The 19393-nt window shown below is 42.2% G+C and overlaps 1 protein-coding gene across 3 annotated transcripts in view; it reads right to left on the reverse strand.

Annotated features, from left to right (window-relative positions):
- Window positions 1-5386: 5386 nt before the first annotated feature.
- The window catches only part of spopla (speckle type BTB/POZ protein like a), a 202657-nt gene continuing 188650 nt past the window's right edge, over window positions 5387-19393 (reverse strand). For all 3 annotated transcript variants that reach the window (XM_060827833.1, XM_060827831.1, XM_060827832.1), the window contains 3 exons: window positions 17983-18125; window positions 17832-17885; window positions 5387-7459 (listed from right to left, as the gene is read on the reverse strand). In XM_060827833.1, the coding sequence (XP_060683816.1) occupies window positions 7315-7459; window positions 17832-17885; window positions 17983-18125 (342 nt within the window). In that variant the 3' untranslated portion in view covers window positions 5387-7314. The remainder of the gene's footprint in view (window positions 7460-17831; window positions 17886-17982; window positions 18126-19393) is intronic.

Here is a 19393-nt window from a genome sequence, read left to right on the forward strand (position 1 = left end):
AAGCAACTGGAAAAAATTCTAAATACCAACTTGAAAAGGCATGGGGTTAATTAGGGATAATCAGTATGGCTTTGTCAAAGAGTGGCAACGCCTGACAAATCTGTTATAAATGTCTGAAAATGTGATCAAGTGTGTGGATGAGGGATGTTCAGTTTATATGGATTTTAGCAAAGGTTAGCACATGGAATTGAGGGAAACTTGGCGAGATAGATCAGAAACTGGTTGAGTAATAGGACTCAAAGGGTAGAGTTAGAAGGCTGTTTAAGTGACTGGAGGCTGGTGTCCAGCAGTGTATCACAAGGATAAGAACTGGGACCCTTATTCTTTGTTATATACATAAATTATATAGATGAAAATGTGCAGGAAGGTTAAAGAAAATTTGCAGATGACACCAAGTGGCTAATAGCAGAGAAGATGGTTGTAGGTTGTCAAGTATGAGATGATGCACTTTGGAAGAAGAAATAAGATGAATGGTAGGACGCTGTGTAGTTTAATGGCACAGAAGTATTTTGGGGTGATTATTCACAGATCTCTGAAGCTGGCAGAGCATGTCAATAGGATAGTTAAGCATATCAGACACTTGTTTTCATCAATTGTGGCATAGAATATAACAGCAAGGAAATACTGTTGGAGTTGTACAGAGCATTGAGCTACAGCTAGAGTTATGGTCACCTCACTACAAGAAGGTTGTGATAGCAGTAGAGGGGGATAGAGGAGGTCCACTAAGATATTGCCTGGGATGGAGAAACTGAGCTATAAGGACAGACTAAAGGCTTGGATTGTTTTCTTTTGAGCAAAGAAGATTGAAAGGGGGACAAGATTGAGGTGTGTATGATTATGAAGGGTATGGACAGGGTGAATAGAAAGCAGATATTCCCCTTGATTGAGGGGTGAATCACAAGTGGGCAAAGTTTTAAGGTAAGGGACAGGAGATTCAGAGGGGATTTGGGGAAAGGTTTTTAACTCAACGGATGTTGAGAATCCGGAATGCACTCCCTGGAAAGGTGGAGGATGCCAGAAACCTTATAATTTAAAATAAAGACCAGATGAGCATTTGAGATATCATCACATTTAGGGATGTGGGGCAGGTGCCTTTAGGGATGAGCACACCTTTATTGGTAGTTATGTTGGTGCAGACTTGATGAGCCAAAGGGTCTGAATCACACTTTGAAGACTTGGTGAGTGTTGCACACTTTGTAATATGAAAAAAAAAATGAGGTAGGAGGTGCTAAAATAACACAAGATAATATTTTAAAAAATATTTTCCTCAGAACTTCTTTTGGGTTTGGTAAAGTCGAAGTCAGCGCTCAGTCTTCACGAGGGTCTCTGCTGTTCCTGCTGCTAATTGCAATAGCTCCTTTGCTCCCCACACAGCTTTCATCTTTAATTTCCATTAATAATTCCCACAGTCCTCCAATACATCTGTGTCACCATATTCCCACTCTGACCCTCAATTTTTAGGCAGGCCACCAAGAATCTCTTTTGGAAATTAAGCTGTTCCATTGAGAACATAAGAGCTAGGAACAGGAGTACGCAAATCAGCCTCTTGAAGCTGCCCTGCCATTCAGTATGATCATGGCTGATCTCATCTTAGCCTTAAGTGCACTTTCCTGCCTGCTCTCCATAACTCTTTAACCCATTACGCTTCAATTGGCAATAAATGTCAAGATTCCATTTGCCTTTGTAATTACCTGCTGTACCTGTACTAGTTTTTTGTATTTAAGCATGAGAACACCCAGATCCCTAGGTACTGAAGCACTCAGACATTTCTCTCCATTTAGATAATAAATTGCTATTTCCATTCTTCCAACCAAAATGGATGATCCCACACTTATCCACATTAAACTCCATCTGCCAAACTTTGGCCCATTCATTTAACGAATCCGAATGCAAATTTGGCTGTGGTACGTTTATCCTCACATCCAAGTCACTGTAACAAGTTAATTATATATGATTTACCCTTCATAAAAGCATGCTTAGTTTGACGTATTGCATTTTTAATTTATAAATGCCCCCAATAATAGATTCTGACAATTTTCTAGGCAGACATTAAACTAATAAATCTATGGTTTCCTATTTTCTCCTTCCCTCCATTTCTCAATTATTAGCATTTTTCCAATCCATTGGAACCTTTCCGACATCAAAGGACTTTTAGACCATTTTCACCAATGGATTAAGTATTGCTATTGTACTTCCTTTAAGACTCTAGGATGTAGGCCATCAGGCTCTGCAGGCTTGCTGCCTTCAATCCCAATAATCTGCACATTTTTGATGATCATTCTAAGTTCCTCAATTTCTGTAACCGCTGCATTATCTGTTACTATTGGGAAAATGGAGGCAAAATGGTGATTTAGTGTCTTGGCCATTTCTGTGCTTCCCACTATTTAATCCCCAGTTTTATCCTCCAAAGGACCCACATTTGCTTTAGCTATCCTTTTCCCTTTATATATCATATGGAAGCTTCTGCTATCCATTTTCATACTTTTCATTAGATTTCTTTCATAAATTACTTTGCTATTTTTATTATTATTTACTTACAGATACATTAAGGACAAAAGGGTAACCAGGGAGAGAATAGGGCCCCTCAAAGATCAGCAAAGTGGCCTTTGTGTGGAGCCGCAGAAAATTGGGGAGATACTAAATGAGTATTTTGCATCAGTATTTACTGTGGAAAAGGATATGGATAATATTGACTGTAGGGAAATAGATGGAGACATCTTGCAAAATGTCCATTTACAGAGGAGGAAGTGCTGGATGTCTTGAAATGCATAAAGGTGGATAGATCCCCAGGACCTGATCAGATGTGGAACTCTGAAGAAGTTAAAGAAGTGGGAAGCTAAAGAAGTGATTAATGAACCTCTTGCTGAGATATTTGTATCATCGATAGTCACAGGTGAGGTGCCGGAAGACTGGAGGTTGGCTAACATGGTGCCACTGTTTAAGAAGGGTGGTAGGGACAAGCCAGGGAACTGTAAACCAGTGAGCCTGATGTCGGTGGTGGGCAAGTTGTTGGAGGGAATCCTGAGGGACAGGATGTACATGTATTTGGAAAGGCGAGGACTGATTAGGGATAGTCAACATGGCTTTGTGTGTGGGAAATCATGTCTCACAAACTTGATTGAGTTTTTTTGAAGAAGAACGAAAGAGGATTGATGGGGGCAGAGCAGTAGATGTGATCTATATGGACTTTGGTAGGGCGTTCGACAAGGTTCCCCATGGAAGACTGGTTAGCAAGGTTAGATCTCACGGAATACAGGGAGAACTAGCCATTTGGATACAGAACTGGCTCAAAGGTAGAAGACAGAGGGTGGTGGTGGAGGGTTGTTTTTCAGACTGGAGGCCTGTGACCAGTGGAATGCCACAAGGATCGGTAATGGGTTGTCTACTTTTTGTTCATTTACATAAATAATTTGGACGCGAGCATAAGAGGTACAGTTAGTAGGTTTGCAAATGACACCAAAATTGGAGGTGTATTGGACAGCGAAGACGGTTAACTCAGATTACAATAGAATCTCGACCAGATGGTCCAATGGGTTGAGAGATGGCAGATGGCGTTTAATTCAGATAAATGCGAGGTGCTGCATTTTGGGAAAGCAAATCTTAGCATCACTTATACACTTAATGGTAAGGTCCTCGGGAATGTTGCTGAACAAAGAGACCTTGGAGTGCAGGTTCATAGCTCCTTGAAAGTGGAATCGCAGGTAGATAGTGTTTGGTGAAGAAGGTGTTTGGTGCTTTCCTTAATTTGTTAGAGTATTGAGTACAGGAGTTGGGAGGTCATGTTGCGGCTGTACAGGACATTGGTTAGGCCACTGTTGGAATATTGTGTGCAATTCTGGCCTCCTTCCTGTTGGAAAGATGTTTTGAAACTTGAAAGGATTCAGAAAAGATTTGCAAGGAGGTTGCCAGGATTGGAGGATTTGAGCTATAGGGAGAAGCTGAACAGGCTGGGGCTGTTTTTCCTGGAGCGTCAGAGGCTGAGGGGTGACCGTATAGAGCTTTACAAAATTATGAGGGGCATGGATAGGATAAATAGGCAAAGTCTTTTCCCTGGGGTCGGGGAGTCCAGAAATAGAGTCATAGTTTTAGGGTGAGAGGGGAAAGATATAAAAGAGACCTAAGGGGCAACTCTTTCACACAGAGGGTGGTACGTGTAAGGAATGAGCTGCCAGTGGATGTGGTGGAGGCTGGTACAATTACAACATTTAAGAGGCATTTGGATGTGTATATGAATAAGAAGGGTTTGGAGGGATATGGGCTGCATGCTGACCGGTGAGACTAGATTGGGTAGGGATATCTGGTCGGCATGGACGGGTTGGACCGAACGATCTGTTTCCATGCTGTACATCTCTATGACTCTAGTAAAAGTTTCCCAATTTTCCAACCTGCCACTGTCTTTGCAGTTATGGTCACTCTTCCCTAGAGGATCCTTCACCATGAGATCATTAATTAATCCCATCTCATTATATAATACCATATCCAGAATAACTTGCTTTCTGGTTGGTTCCACACATATTGTTCAAAGATACAATCACCAAACATTCAATGAATTCTCCCTTGAGACTATCCTGGCCAATTTGAGTTGATTAATCCAGTCTATAAGATGGACAAGGCTTTTACGTTTCCAGACTATAATGATGGTCCACCCAGTTTAAAATTTAGATCCCTGGTCTCTGGAATTTATTTTCAATGGAAAAAGTTATTAGTTTGTGGTTCAGTCACTAGATGGAGCACCTCGATTCAGCTGGGATCAAAGCGAATATTAGAAATCACAAAAGAAAGAAACTCAAAGTGAATGAATTAAATTTTGCCCTGCACAAGGGCGGCACGGTGGCACAGTGGTTAGCACTGCTGCCTCACAGCGCCTGAAGACCCGGGTTCAATTCCCGACTCAGGCGACTGACTGTGTGGAGTTTGCACGTTCTCCCCGTGTCTGCGTGGGTTTCCTCCGGGTGCTCCGGTTTCCTCCCACAGTCCAAAGATGTGCAGGTCAGGTGAATTGGCCATGCTAAATTGCCCGTAGTGTTAGGTAAGGGGGAATGTAGGGGTATGGGTGGGTTTCGCTTCGGACTTGTGGACTTGTTGGGCCGAAGGGCCTGTTTCCACACTGTAAGTCTAATCTAATCTAGTCATAACAACTATAGCTTCCATCTGGCAGTGTTGCATCTCCGTCAACTATGAAACAATCTACACCCCAGAATATTCTTGTTCTCCCATCAAAGTAGATGGAGGTGGACAGTTGCAGTTCTTATGCAATCAGGAATAAATATATCAGAAGGTAACATTATTTTGTTTTGATATGCCTGAAATAAACACTTCAGCAAACAAGTAGAAAATAGGTTTTACTAATTTAAAACAGATTATTGCATTCAAACTGTTCAGAGCATGAAAATTAATGCCAATTAGTTTTGAACATCCATCTCAAAACTCATTTTAAGTTTTTATTCAAATTTTAATGGTGTGTAGTTCATGCAACCATACTTTCTGAATTTGTGATATGACGGTAAACAGATACATTGATAACTTAAACCCATCAGCTTCTTTTACCTCCTTTTTTTTAAAAATAGTTGAGTTCTCTTGTCTAACAAAAATGATTTTCACAAAACAATAGTCTACAGAAATGAACGCTGTTACAAATTAGTGCATTCAATTGCATTTATAAAGTCTTACAAAGTTTCTTTAACGTAACATAAGCTTTATGAAATATATTGATGCATAATAAATAAAATAGCAAAACATAAGCAAATCAATTGCTATGTAAAGTCAATTTGAGGCATTGCAAATCACTGTCCTGAAACTGGAGTTTTCTACAAAATCTACAGTGTTACCTTAGCACAGTGTCTCAGACAAATGACTTGATAACAATACCCATTCATTCTTAAAAGGGCTACCTTCCCCAGTGGCTCAGCATGTTTATCCAGTGAGTACCTGGAAGATCTCAGTTTCAATCCCTAGTCTGTGCTGAGTTAAGTGATCTTAGCTGGGGCATCAATTAGGGTGTTTTCAATGGTCTAAGCACCAGCTGGGGTAGGGGAATGGAAAATCACCAGGGTTTTCACATCTGATCACTATCCGACAGCCCCACTGGAAGTGCACGTGTTGACATCAGGCGAGGATAGCATTAGGCTTGTCTGTGATGTCCCCCGCGGTTAAATACCCGTATGACACTCACACATGAATAACAGCCATTTGGATGAGATACTGGAGGGTGACCAGCACCCCTGGACCTGGATCCCAAAGAATCAACACCTTCATGAGAGAAGGGCAGAGGAGAAAATTTGCAAGAAATTTCTCTTAATTGTGAATGGGACAGAAACATTGTAAGCATATTTGGAAAAACTAATTTGATCAAGTGACCTTCAGTGTCTGAACATCTTTATTAGGCGTTTCAAATGGGTAGTCTTCAGAAATGCTCTTCCATTATTCAAGTTTCACACTGTTGCGCTGTGGATTGCTGAACTAGTCCATTGTTTTGGGTCCATTGGTAGCATAAAGATATAGTGTTTTGACTTTAGCTATGATGTGATCTCAAGTTCTAGAAGGTTGCTGAACATTACAAACCATTTTCACACAATTATAACAAAGGTCTTTAACATTTCTGCCAAAAATGTGAATTTAACTCTCAAAATAAAATCTGTACAGTAGAAATTCCAAACTGTAAACAAGGTATACAAACACTGAAAAAGAAAATGGTGGTTCACAAACCAACCGTGTACTTCATATACCACTGGCCATTAAGGACACGTGCTATTGAATGGTACATCCCTTTCAGGCTGTAATGCAGAATTTCAACAGCATGCATAATGCAAAGCTGGGTTGGGGACAGTCATCAAATCACATGCAATATTGCTCCAATCTAGCCAATCAGGCTCAGATTGATTAATTTCCTTGGGAATCAACCATAATTTTGTACAGACAGTAGTTATTAAGAAAAGTGTTAAAGACTTATTTTGCCTTTCCCAGTCATTCAATGGAAGGCTCTGCAATATGGCTGCTGATGCAATTTTGCACAGCCTGGTCTAATGACAAGGCACACATTAATTTAAAAAAAAAGAAACTTAAAATCATGTGAACTTAACAGGAAGGATGAAAATCATTTAAGGCTGTTTAAGTGGCTGAGAGAAAAGCATGTAAACTAATTTAAAGCTGAAGACCATACTGGAACACATCCTTCAGCAGAGCAATTAAAGACAGTTAAAGTTCAGGTGTGACCTCTGTATGTAAATGAGGACTTCATCTTGTATGGGTGCAAGGTAGAAATACCTTTACGCAAAAGTCAGTAGCGAGATCAGTACCTACAGTCCTCTAGTGTAATTATGACTGTTTTAACCGTTTGCGTGGAATACCAAATGGTGGGCACTGCGCAGTCGCCAATGCTCGGAAGGCCTCTGCAACTAAATGAGGATGGGAGTGAATCATCGACTTCCAGCCTTCTGTCTCCATCACATCTGTGGCATGGCTGCAAATAAATCAAACGGTAAAGTTCATCAGGAGGAATAACAATGAGAATGACTTGTATTCAAGTGTCACTACCTGTTATTTATATTTAAGAAACAAAAACATAACTATCTACGATCGAATGATCCATGTTAGGTGGTCAAGTTTTCTTTTTGGGAGTTCTGCATCCATCAATATGTATCTTGAGATTTTTCATTGTGGCTAAAAGCAGCAGTTTTCCAGTGGCCTGACAAAAATACACACACATATCCTTAAAATGAACTCAACTCTGGATCCCAGGTTTATGTTACAAAACAAGGGAAGGCCAGTCTGAGAGAATCCTTGTCACAAACAAGACAGAAGATCACTGAAATTACACCCCTTTTGAGGCAATGTGTCTTGTTCTGCGATGTAAATATGCAACACGACAGACAGCCTCTTTGACAGCCACTGTGAAAAGTTAAGTATGTAAAGTAAGGGTGAGGATGACAGGCTGGTTGAGGTTAGGGAGGGATTGGGTGCCAAGTAGATGAAAGGTAGGTTGCAGCACGCCAACAAGTGGTTGAGTGTTTGAGGTGGATTCTAGTCCAGTGGTGGTGATGTTGTACCAGTGTAGGGGTGCAGATGGGAAAGAACCTCAATTAGGTCCCCTCTCCTCCTCCTTTTCTCCAATGAAAAAAGTCCGAGCTCAGTCAACCTCTCTTCATAAGATAAGCCCTCCAATCCAGGCAGCATCCTGATAAACCTCCTTTGAACCCTCTCCAAAGCATCCACATCTTTCCTATAATAGGGCAACCAGAACTGGATGCAGTATTCCAAGTGCGGTCTAACCAAAGTTTTATAGAGCTGCAACAAGTTCTCACGACTCTTAAACTCAATCCCCTGTTAATGAAAGCCAAAACGCCATATGCTTTCTTCACAACCCTGTCCACTTGGGTGGCCATTTTACAGGATCTATGTACCTGCACACCAAGATCTCTCTGTTCCTCCACACTGCCAAGAATCCTATCCTTAATCCTGTACTCAGCTTTCAAATTCGACCTTCCAAAATGCATCACCTCACATTTATCCAGGTTGAACTCCATCTGCCACCTCTCAGCCCATCTCTGCATCCTGTCAATGTCCTGCTGCAACCTACAACAGCTCTCTATACTGTCAACTACGCCTCCAACCTTTGTGTCGTCTGCAAACTTGCTGACCCATCCTTCAATCCCCTCATCCAAGTCATTAATAAAAATTACAAACCGTAGAGGCCGAAGGACAGAGCCCTGTGGAACACCACTCACCACAGACTTCCAGGCAGAATATTTTCCTTCTACTACCACTCGCTGTCTTCTGTTGGCCAGCCAATTCTGTATCCAGACAGCTAGGTTCCCCTGTATCCCATTCCTCCTGACCTTCTGAATGAGCCTACCATGGGGAACGGTATCAAATGCCTTGCTGAAGTCCATATACACATCCACACTCGGCCCTCATCAACTTTTCTAGTCACATCCTCAAAGAATTCGATAAGGTTTGTGAGGCATGACCTGCCCCTCACAAAGCTGTGCTGACTGCATTTAATCAAGCCATGTTCTTCCAGATGGTCATAAATCCTATCCCTCAGAATCCTTTCTAACACCTTGCAGACGACAGACGTGAGACTGACTGGTCTGTAATTGCTGGGGATTTCCCTATTTCCTTTCTTGAAGAGAGGAATTACATTTGCCTCTCTCCAGTCCTCAGGTATGACTCCAGTGGAGAGTGAGAATGAAAAGATCTTCGCAAGTGGCGAAGCAATTGCATTTCTCATTTCCCAAAGCAGCCGAGGCCGGGCCTGGCGACTTGTCAATCTTAATGTTTGACAAAATTTTCAGCACATCAGCTTCCTCTATCTCTATCCATTTCAACATGCACACCTGCTCTTCAAAGATTTCATTCACTACAAAGTTCGTTTCTTTCGTAAAGACAGAAGCAAAAAACTCATTTAGAGCTTCCCCTACCTCCTCAGACTCCCCACACAAGTTCCCTATGCTATCCCTGATCGGCCCTACTCTTTCTTTGACCATTTTCTTATTCCTCACATGAGTGTAAAATGCCTTTGTGTTCTCCCTAATCCGTTCTGCCAAGCCTTTCTCGTGCCCCCTCCTGGCTCTCCTCAGACCATTTTTGAGCTTCTTCCTTGCCTGCCTATAATCCTCTAGAGCTGAGCTTGACCCTAGCTTCCTCCACCTTATGTAAGCTACCTTTTTCCTTTTGATGAGAAGCTCCACTGCTCTCGTCATCCAAGGTTCCTTTATCTTACCACTTCTTGCCTCTCAGAGGGACATATTTATTCATCACTTGCAACAACTGTTCCTTAAACAGTCTCCACATGTCTAAAGCGCCTTTATCATGGAACAATTGCTCCCAATCCATGCTTCCTAACTCATGTCTAATTGCATCATAGTTTCCTCTTCCCCAATTAAATATCCTCCCATTTTGCCTAATCCTCTCCTTCTCCATAGCTAGGTAGAATGTGAGGCACTTGTGGTCACTATCACCAAAATGCTCTCCCACCACAAGATCTGATACCTGCCCCGGCTCGTTTCCGAGCACCAAGTCTAGAATGGCCTCTCCCCTCGTCGGCCTGTCAACTTATTGAGTTAGGAAACCCTCCAGAACACACCTTACAAAAACAGCTCCATTCAAATCTTCTGCTCGAAGGAGATTCCCATCAATATTAGGAAAGTTAAAGTCACCATTTCAACAACCTTACTACGTCCAGACTTTTCCAAAATCTGCCGACCTATGCTTTCTTCCATCTCCCTGCTGCTATTAGGGGGCCTGTAGTAAACCCCTAATGAGGTGACTGCTCCCTTGCTATTCCTAATTTCCACCCATACTGACTCGGTAGGCAGATGTTCCTCGACAATGGAAGCTTCTGTAGCTGTGATACCTTCTCTGATTAGTAGTGCTACACCCTCTCCTCCCCCCACCATTCTTTTTAAATGCTCTAAACCCTGGAACATCCAGCAACCATTCCTGCCCCTGAGAAACCCATGTCTCTGTTATGGCCACAACATCATAGCACCAGGTACTGACCCATGCTCTGAGTTCATCACTTTTATTCCTAATACTTCTTGAGTTAAAGCAAACACACTTTAACTGATCCCTTGCTTCCTTCCCAGGAAAATCCTTCCCACTAGCTGGTCTACCTCTTGCTATTGCCTCAGCTGCATCAACTGTCACCTTCGGTATACAGCTCAGGTTCCCACCCCCCTGCCATATTAGTTTAAACCCTCTCGAACTACTCGAGCAAACCTTCCACCCAGGACATTGGTCCCCTTCCAGTTCAGATGCATCCGTCCTTCCCCATCTTCCCCAGAAGGCCCCCCAATTATCTACATATCTGAAGTCCTCCCTCCTACACCAGCTGCACAGCCACGTGTTAAGCTGCGCCCACTTACTTTAATTTTCTAAAGGACACGGGCAAGGAGTATTTCATTTGGTTAACTGAATACCGGATGATCGATGCTGGGTAACATAATTAGCCACACATCAGGACCTTGCGATCTTGTTTGGATCATCTGAAATTCGGTTAATCTAATACTGGGTAATCGAGGTTATCTGTAGACTGAGGTTGTTTCCCTTGGAGCAGAGGAGACGGAAGGGAATATAGCTGAGATTTCAAAATTCTGAGGGACATTGATGGGATTGAAAGAAAAGGACCATTTCGCTTTGGTGGAGGGATCAATGACCAGAGAGCATAGATTGAAGGTAATGGGCAAGAGGTTTAGAGGGGAGGCAAGGAAATTAAAAATTTCATGTAGAGGGTGGTGGGTATCTGGAACTCACTGCCTGTAAGGGTGGTAAAGACAGAAACACTGACAACATTCAAGAAACATTGAGATGTGCACTTGTGATGCCAAAGCAAACAAGGCTTTGGACCAAGTGCTGGAAAATGAGATTAGAGTAATTGGGTGCTAGTTTTTGAACAGTGCAGACTTCACAGGCCACAGTGCATCATCTAATTTGGTCATCTGATTAGGAATGATCAGCCATGATTATATTAAATGGCGGTGCAGGCTCGAAGGGCTGAATGGCCTACTCCTGCACCTATTGTCTATTGTCTGAAAATGAGTTCATTACAAAAATAAGCATTTTAAATTACTGTAAGTTTACTATTTTTAAATAAATTTTAAATCTACCGAAAATGACATATGCAAAATTATTTTTGAATTGGATTGGAGGCTGCAGACAGTTATTTAAAAAATTCAGATAAAAATCAAAACCTTTTAAAAAAAACATTGCCCAAAAGATTCAACTTAATTTTTTAAAAAGAGTATTCTCAAATAACCAGTGGAAATTCCCACTGGGAATGAATTTGATCTAGATTAGAGTGATGCTGGAAAAGTACAGCAGGTCAGGCAGCATCCGAGGAGCAGGAAAATCAACGTTTCGGGCAAAAGCCCTTCATCAGGAATAGAGGCAGCTTGGCTGCAGAGGGGAGAGATAAATTGGGGGTGGGGGTGGGGTAGAAGGTAGCATAGACGATAATAGGTGAATGGTGGGGATGGAGGTGATAGGTCAGAGAGGAGGGTGGGGCAAGATAGCAAAGAGTGCAATGGGTGAATGGGGATGGGGATGAAGGTGATAGGTCAGGGAAGAGGGTGGAGTGGATAAGTGGAAAGGAAGATAGGCAGGTAGGACAGGTCATGAGGGCGGTGCTGAGCTGGAAGGTTGGAACTGGGGTGAGGTGGGGAAAGGGGAAATGAGGAAACTGGTGAAATCCACATTGATGCCATGGGGTTGAAGTGTTCTGAGGCGGAAGATGAGGTGTTCTACCTCCAGGTGTTGGTTGGTGAGGGAGCGGCGGTGGAGGCGGCCCAGGACTTGCATCTCCTCAGCAGAGTGGGAGGGGGAGTTGAAATGTTGGGCCACGGGACGGTGTGGTTGATTGGTGCAGGTGTCCCGGAGATGTTCCCTAAAGCGCTCTGCTAGGAGGCGTCCAGTCTCCCCAATGTAGAGGAGAACGCATCGGGAGCAACGGATACAATAAGTAATATTGGTGGATGTGCAGTAAAACTTTGATGGATGTGGAAGGCTCCTTTGGGGCCTTGCATGGAGGTGAGGGGGGGGGGGGCTGTGGGCACAGGTTTTGCAATTCCTGCGGTGGCAGGGGAGGGTGCCAGGGAAGGAGGGTGGGTTGTAGGGGGGCATGGACCTGACCAGGTAGTCACGGAGGGAATGGTCTTTGCAGAAACCGGAAATGGGTGGGGAGGGAAATATATCCCGGGTGGTGGGGTCCGTTTGGAGGTGACAGAAATGTCTTTGGATGATGTGGTTTATGCGAATATTGGTAGGGTGGAAGGTGAGCACCAGGGGGTTCTGTCCTTGTTACGGTTGGAGGGGTGGGGTTTCAGGGCAGAGGGGCAGGATATGGAGGGCATCTTTAATCACGTGGGAAGGGAAATTTCCTTCTCTAAAGGAGGAGGCCATCTGGTATGTTCTGTGGTGGAACTGGTTCTCCTGCTCAACTCCTCCTGTTCCTGCTCAACTGCCTATCATCAGAAGAGGATAAAGGAAGAGATATAGTAGGCTTTAAACAACTCGAAGAGGGATGCAGAATATGTTGGCGAATTATATTAACAGTCTCCAAAAATGTTTGTGTCTTTGAATTTGTAAACGAGAGTCATTGGGCCACACCTATTGTGTCAGTGATAAAGAAAAATGGATCAGTACACATTTGCAATGATTTCAAGGTCTCAATTTGCCTTTAATTGCTGACCTATTTGCTAGTCTAGCTGGAGATCAGCTTTTCAGCTTGCCAAAGGTCAATTCATTTCCAGATGAATGTAGATCCTGAGTCACAGAAATACTTGACAATTATAACTCACAAAGGACTATTCGAATTCAAGCAATTTTGATTTGGAACCATATCCACTGCGCCAAAGATCAGATTTTAAGGGGACTGGAAGGAATCCAGTGATACCTAGATAATACTTTGGTTACAGGAAGAAATCAAAAAGAGCATCTCCACAATTTAGAGGCTACAGAGCCTTGAAGATTATGGGCTAAGAGTAAGGAAAGGCAAATGAGAATTTTAAAAAATTTTCCATTTAAAATTTAGGCCATGTCATCAATACTGAGGGAGTACGCAAATCATATTCAAAAGTAAAAGCCATAACTGGGGCACCAGCACCTAAAAGTGTAAACCAACTACAATCATTTGTGGCCTTGCTGAATTAGTACAGCAGGTTTATCCCAAATCTTGCAACCATTCACAAGCCATTGCACAACTTATTGTGCCAAAAACAAGAACTTTAAGTGTGAAGGCACATTTACACAAGCCAAAAAGACATTATTAAAATAAAAAGTCCTGACCTATTTTAACCCAAAGTTGGCATTGTAACTAGCATGCAATGCATCACCTTCTAGAGTAGCAGCAGTCATTTCTCACATAATATTGAATGATGAAGAGAAGCCAATAGCTTTTGTATCAACAATAACAAAATCAAAGAGTTGCGGATGCTGGAAATCATAACTAAAAACAGAAATTGTTGGAAAAACTCAACAGGTCTGGCAACATATGTGGAGAGAAATTAGAGTTAACATTTAGGGTCCAGTGACCCTGCTTCAGAACTGAATTTTTGCATCAAGATCATTTAAAAAAACACAGAAATGAATCATACCCAAATAGAGAAAGAAGCTCCAAGAATCATTTTTAGCATTAGGCAATTTCACGAATACCTGTATGGCTGGGAATTTATCCTACTTAACAGGCCACAGATCGCAATATTTGGGCCTCAGGCAGAAACACCTCTAGTAGCGAGCTGCGAGGTAAGCACGGTTGCTATCCGCTCACACGTACAATTCAGTATCAGCAATCCAGCTTAGATGAGAATGCTGATGGGCTCCTTTGTCAAATGAGTCAATGACAATCAGTCCTTATGTAGACATTTTCCACTTCGACCAAGTAGAGAACACTCCAGTAACAGTAGGACAAGTTAAATGGTACTATAGAAATGATTCACTACTGCCAAAAATGATGGGCATGATACTTCATGGCAAATATCACAGAAGCAACCAGAACTGAAGCTGTATATCACATGGATGCTGGAAGTGTACATGCAAACAGGATGAGGGTCATCACTCTATTATAACTAAGGAAACGGGTGTGAAATCAACTACACAAAGATCACTATGACATTGTCAGAATGAGGGAGATAGCCAGAAACCATTTCTGCTGGCCAGGGCTCCTCTCATAAATTGAGGAGAATGTGACATGCAGTTTGTGAAAGAACTTGCAATCTACCTCTTAAAACCATTACACCAAAAACACCACAAATTAAAAACAGCAAGAAAATAAACACCTGAACTATGTTGACAGCCACACAGGCAGCAACGCTCTCTGGAAAATCTTACTTACTGTCATATATATGACAGTAAACATTGTGAATGTTTTCATTTCAGGAACCCCTGATGTACTCTGTATTTGTGAAGGCTGACTGTCACTTTAAGAGTCCAAACATGCGATGCAATGGTGACAATATTGGCACTTTTGGAGGGATAAACATCTCTTTGTAACCCAGTTCTCAGAAAAGGTCACTCGACCCAAACTGTCAATTCTGATTTCTTTCCATAGATACTGCTAGACCTGCTGAGCTTTTCCAGTAATTTCTGGTTTTGTTTTCTCTCTAACCTTGTTGCCCATAGAATGCACATCTCTATATTAAAGTTCCTGCTGTTTCATGGTTCAGCATCCTTCTTTTTGGAACTTCACACTATCACAGAGTAGGTGATTCAGCACAGTAAAACTCCTCTAGACACATTTTACTTTCACTTGTCCATTACCACTCTCCCTTTGGCTTGCACAAAACGATTCCTGTCATTTCATCTGTCTTGTATTCCAGCCCCTCACAGATCTTCTGTTTTCCTATGGTCCCCCATTTTTACTTGGTTAAAACTACATTTTTAAATTTTCTCAGTTCAAATGGAAGAGCTATCAATCAGAAGTAATAATTCCAAAGATGCTGTCAGATCTGTTGATTATTTCCACTAATTTTTTTTTATTTCAGAGTTCCAGCCCCTCTCATACTTGACTCTTGCAATCTGCTTTTTAATACAAGTTAGCTTTTGAGAAACTAAAGCTCATTTCTAAAGGAATGCTACTGCGAATTACTGTCGGACTATAAAGCTACATTGGACATCAACTAAAATACGAAAATAATGACTTTCTGGTTTAATAAAACTAAAATTGTGATATACTTTCCTATGTTGTAAAGCAAAACAGAAGATAAGAGCTTAAAAATGTGTTGCTGGAAAAGCGCAGCAGGTCCGGCAGCATCAATGGAACAGGAGAATTGACGTTTCGGGCATAAGTCCTTCTTCAGGAATGAGGAGGGTGTGCCAAGCAGGCTAAGATAAAAGATAGTGAGGAGGGACTTGGGGGAGGGGCATTGGGAATACGATAGGTGGAAGGAGGTTAAGGTGAGGGTGATAGGCCGGAGTGGGGGTGAGGGCGGAGAGGTCGGGAAGAAGATTGCAGGTCAAGAAGGCAGAGTGAGTTTGAGGGTTGGGACTGAGAAACGGTGGGGGGAGGAGAAATGAGGAAGCTGGAGGAAGCTGGAGAAATCCGCATTCATCCCTTGTGATTGGAGGGTTCCTAGGTGAAAGGTGAGACGCTCTTCCTCCGGGTGTCGTGTTGCCATGGTCGGGCGATGGAGGAGGCCAAGGACCTGCAGGTCCTTGGCGGAGTGGGAGAGGGAGTTGAAGTGTTCAGCCACGGGGTGGTTGGGTTGGTTAGTGCGGGTGTCCCAGAGGTGTTCTCTGAAATGTTCCGCAAGTAGCGGCCTGTCTCCCCAATGTATAGGAGGCCACATTGGGTGCAGCGGATGCAGGAAATGATGTGTGTGAAGGTGCAGGTGAATTTGTGACGGATATGGAAGGATCCCTTGGGGCCTTGGAGGGAAGTGAGGGGGGAGGTGTGGGCGCAAGTTTTGCATTTCTTGCAGTTGCAGGGGAAGGTGCCAGGAGTGGAGGTTGGGTTGGTGGGGGGTGGGGATCTGACGAGGGAGTCGCGGAGCGAGTGGTTTTTCCGGAACGCTGATAGGGGTGGGGAGGGAAATATATCCTTGGAGATGGCGGAAATGACGAAGGATGATACGATGTATCTGGAGGTGGTGGGGTGGTAGGTGAGGACCAGTGGGGTTCAGTCCTGGTGGTGATTGGAGGGGCGGGATTCAAGGGCAGAGGAGCGGGAAGTGGAAGGGGATGCAGTGGAGAGCATCGTCAACCACGTCTGAGGGGAAATTGCGGTGTTTGAAGAAGGAGGCCATCTGGGTTGTTCGGTATTGGAATTGGTCCTCCTGGAAGCAGATGCGGCGAAGGCGAAGGAATTGGGAATATGGGATGGCGTTTTTACAGGGGGCAGGGTGGGAGGAGGTGTAATGTCGGTAGCTTTCTCCTAGCAAAATAGAAGATGTCAACTTTTAAAAATGCACTTCCCAAGAGTGAGTTAAAGAACACTAAATAAAGCTCAGTGCAGAGCTTTTGTTTGCAGTGCATATGGAACAATCTTAGGGCTAGATCATAGGAAGTTGTACATAATTAAAAACAAACATAAATATACCTTTGTAGCCTTTTATACAGTAACATCTCAACAAGTTCTTTAATCAGAAAGTCAAAACTAGACCACAACAAATCCGTACACGTACAGAACAATTACTTGGTATCTTGTGAAATATTTTTTAGGTATATTTCCAGTATAAAATGCTTTGACATTATTGGACAATATAGCTCTACAATAGTAAAGGCAAAGTTGTCATGCTCTCACAGGATCATAAGGCTACTCTCTCATTACTGAGGTGTCTGGTGGTGAGTTTACCCTGAGGGTCACCATGCCTCAGGCAATGGGTGATATTGAAAAGGCGGGACCTTCATGATAACATCAGACAACACAGGAATTGAATACACATTATTAGTGTCACTCTGCTTTGCAAACCAGCTGTCCAGTCAACTGAACTAATAAGTGGAATCCAAAGTTTGAGGAACTCTCTAATCTGGAAAGGCAACTATTTTCTTCATGATCATTTCCCCAATAGCAAAAGGTTATACAAATTTAAATAGGAAAGTGACCTAAAGTGGCTATTATAATGATAAAAAATCAGAATTTAGCACGTTTGGAATGAAAAAGAATCTTTTGCAATATGACAGATGGCAAAACTTAGAAACCTTTCTTTGCAGAGTTGCATATGGAAAAGCAGAGCTGCCTCCTTGGTAGGTATTCATCGATTTTTCATTTGTTTGTCCTTTAAAAGAACATATAATAGTGTATCTGAAGATACAGCTGTGACATAAAATGAGATTAAAAAATGTATGATATTCAATCTCGAAAACCAATCCAATCAATTTCATTTTTCCACTCTACTTACTTGTTGCTCCAGTTTTTTCCATCCTTACACCCAAGTTGTCGGAGAACACTGCACCTTTAATGGGAAAATATTAAAAGAAAGAAAATTAATTCAATGAACACAAAATATAGATTTGGCAGCCTGGATTTCAAATGAAAGCAATGACACTTACCTGTTAATGAAGTCTATTGCTTGTGCTTTCAGCTGTTCTGCACTGTGCAAATCTGCAAGAATGAGAATTTCTGCCACATTTTCAACTGAAAGGTTACTACACAAGGTTTCTTCACACATAACCTTCAGGCGGTCTAATGCGTACTGAAAGGACAGAAAAAATATTGATTACCTCATATAACTGGCAACTATCAAGTAGAAACATCATCTACAGCTTTTAGAACTGACCACCATTAACATGTACATTTTTTCTGCAAGTAAACATACCTTGCAAAAAGTTTTTTACAAAACTGTTTACTGCTGAACTCTATATCACTTCAGCCTCTGGTTCATTCAGTATTCTAACAAGCAGCTTTTTCTTGAAGGAATTAAGGAATACAAGATGCAACAACTTGGAGACACCCATCTCCTCCCCTTTTCTATCCCTTCACTCAAATCTGTCACTTACTATCCCTTCTCTCTTTCCACTCTGATACTGCATGTTGTGCACTCAGCAAAAGTCTTAGTCTTATCCCTCCACAGCCCCACCTTAATGAATTTAGGGCACAACATGACATTGAACACTCTTCTATTGTCTTCGCCTCAGTGCCTATTCTCCCAGGTCATCCATCTCCATCTCACGTATATGGGTGAGAGGGGCCCCTAACTATTTTTCTTTCTAACTCCACCTATTGTTTACTCCTCTCCACCCCCGCCTCTCCCAACCCGATCTTCAGCATATATTACCAACCTTTTCCAAGCTACAATTAGTTCAGACATTGGTTTGGGATGGGGTCCATCATTGGACCCAATTATTGACTCTGCTTTCTCTTCATAGATGCTGTCATACCTGCTGAGTTTTTCCAGCAATTTCTGTTTTTGTTGTGAACCTATAAACCTGCCCATATTTTCAATGATTTCAAAATATAAACGTGTTAGAACTGTTCAAAGCTGATGCCCTATCTTAACTTTGTACACGTGAAAAGGTGAAAATTGGGACGTATTTCTCAATATAAACAAAACTTACAAAGCTCTTTCTCCCCAACAAATGTCTGAAAAGATAATTCAGAATTCCTAATCAATTGCTGAGTTAGAAATTCCCCTTATTCTCAAAATACATTCTTGACCTAAATCCCAAAATACATGCCTTCCCTAGTTATTAAAGTGGATGGGATGTATTCACAACTACAACAAAATCTTGGCTCCCAGATGAGAAGTATACAAATGTAATTTGGATACTACTTTAAATAATTTTAAGCAGAGGAAATTTGACTAAAAATGGCAGAAACCATTAACTTCTCTGCACTGGCAAATTTGCAAGAATGAGCATCTTTGCAACATTTTTGACTGAAGCTACTCCACAAATTTTCTTTAAATAAAACTAGAAAATCCTGTGTGTGCTGGCAGAGAATGAATCATTACCTCACAAATGT

The sequence above is a fragment of the Hemiscyllium ocellatum genome, chromosome 7 (genome assembly GCF_020745735.1).
Source record: "Hemiscyllium ocellatum isolate sHemOce1 chromosome 7, sHemOce1.pat.X.cur, whole genome shotgun sequence".
Classification (NCBI taxonomy): Eukaryota; Metazoa; Chordata; class Chondrichthyes; order Orectolobiformes; family Hemiscylliidae; genus Hemiscyllium; species Hemiscyllium ocellatum.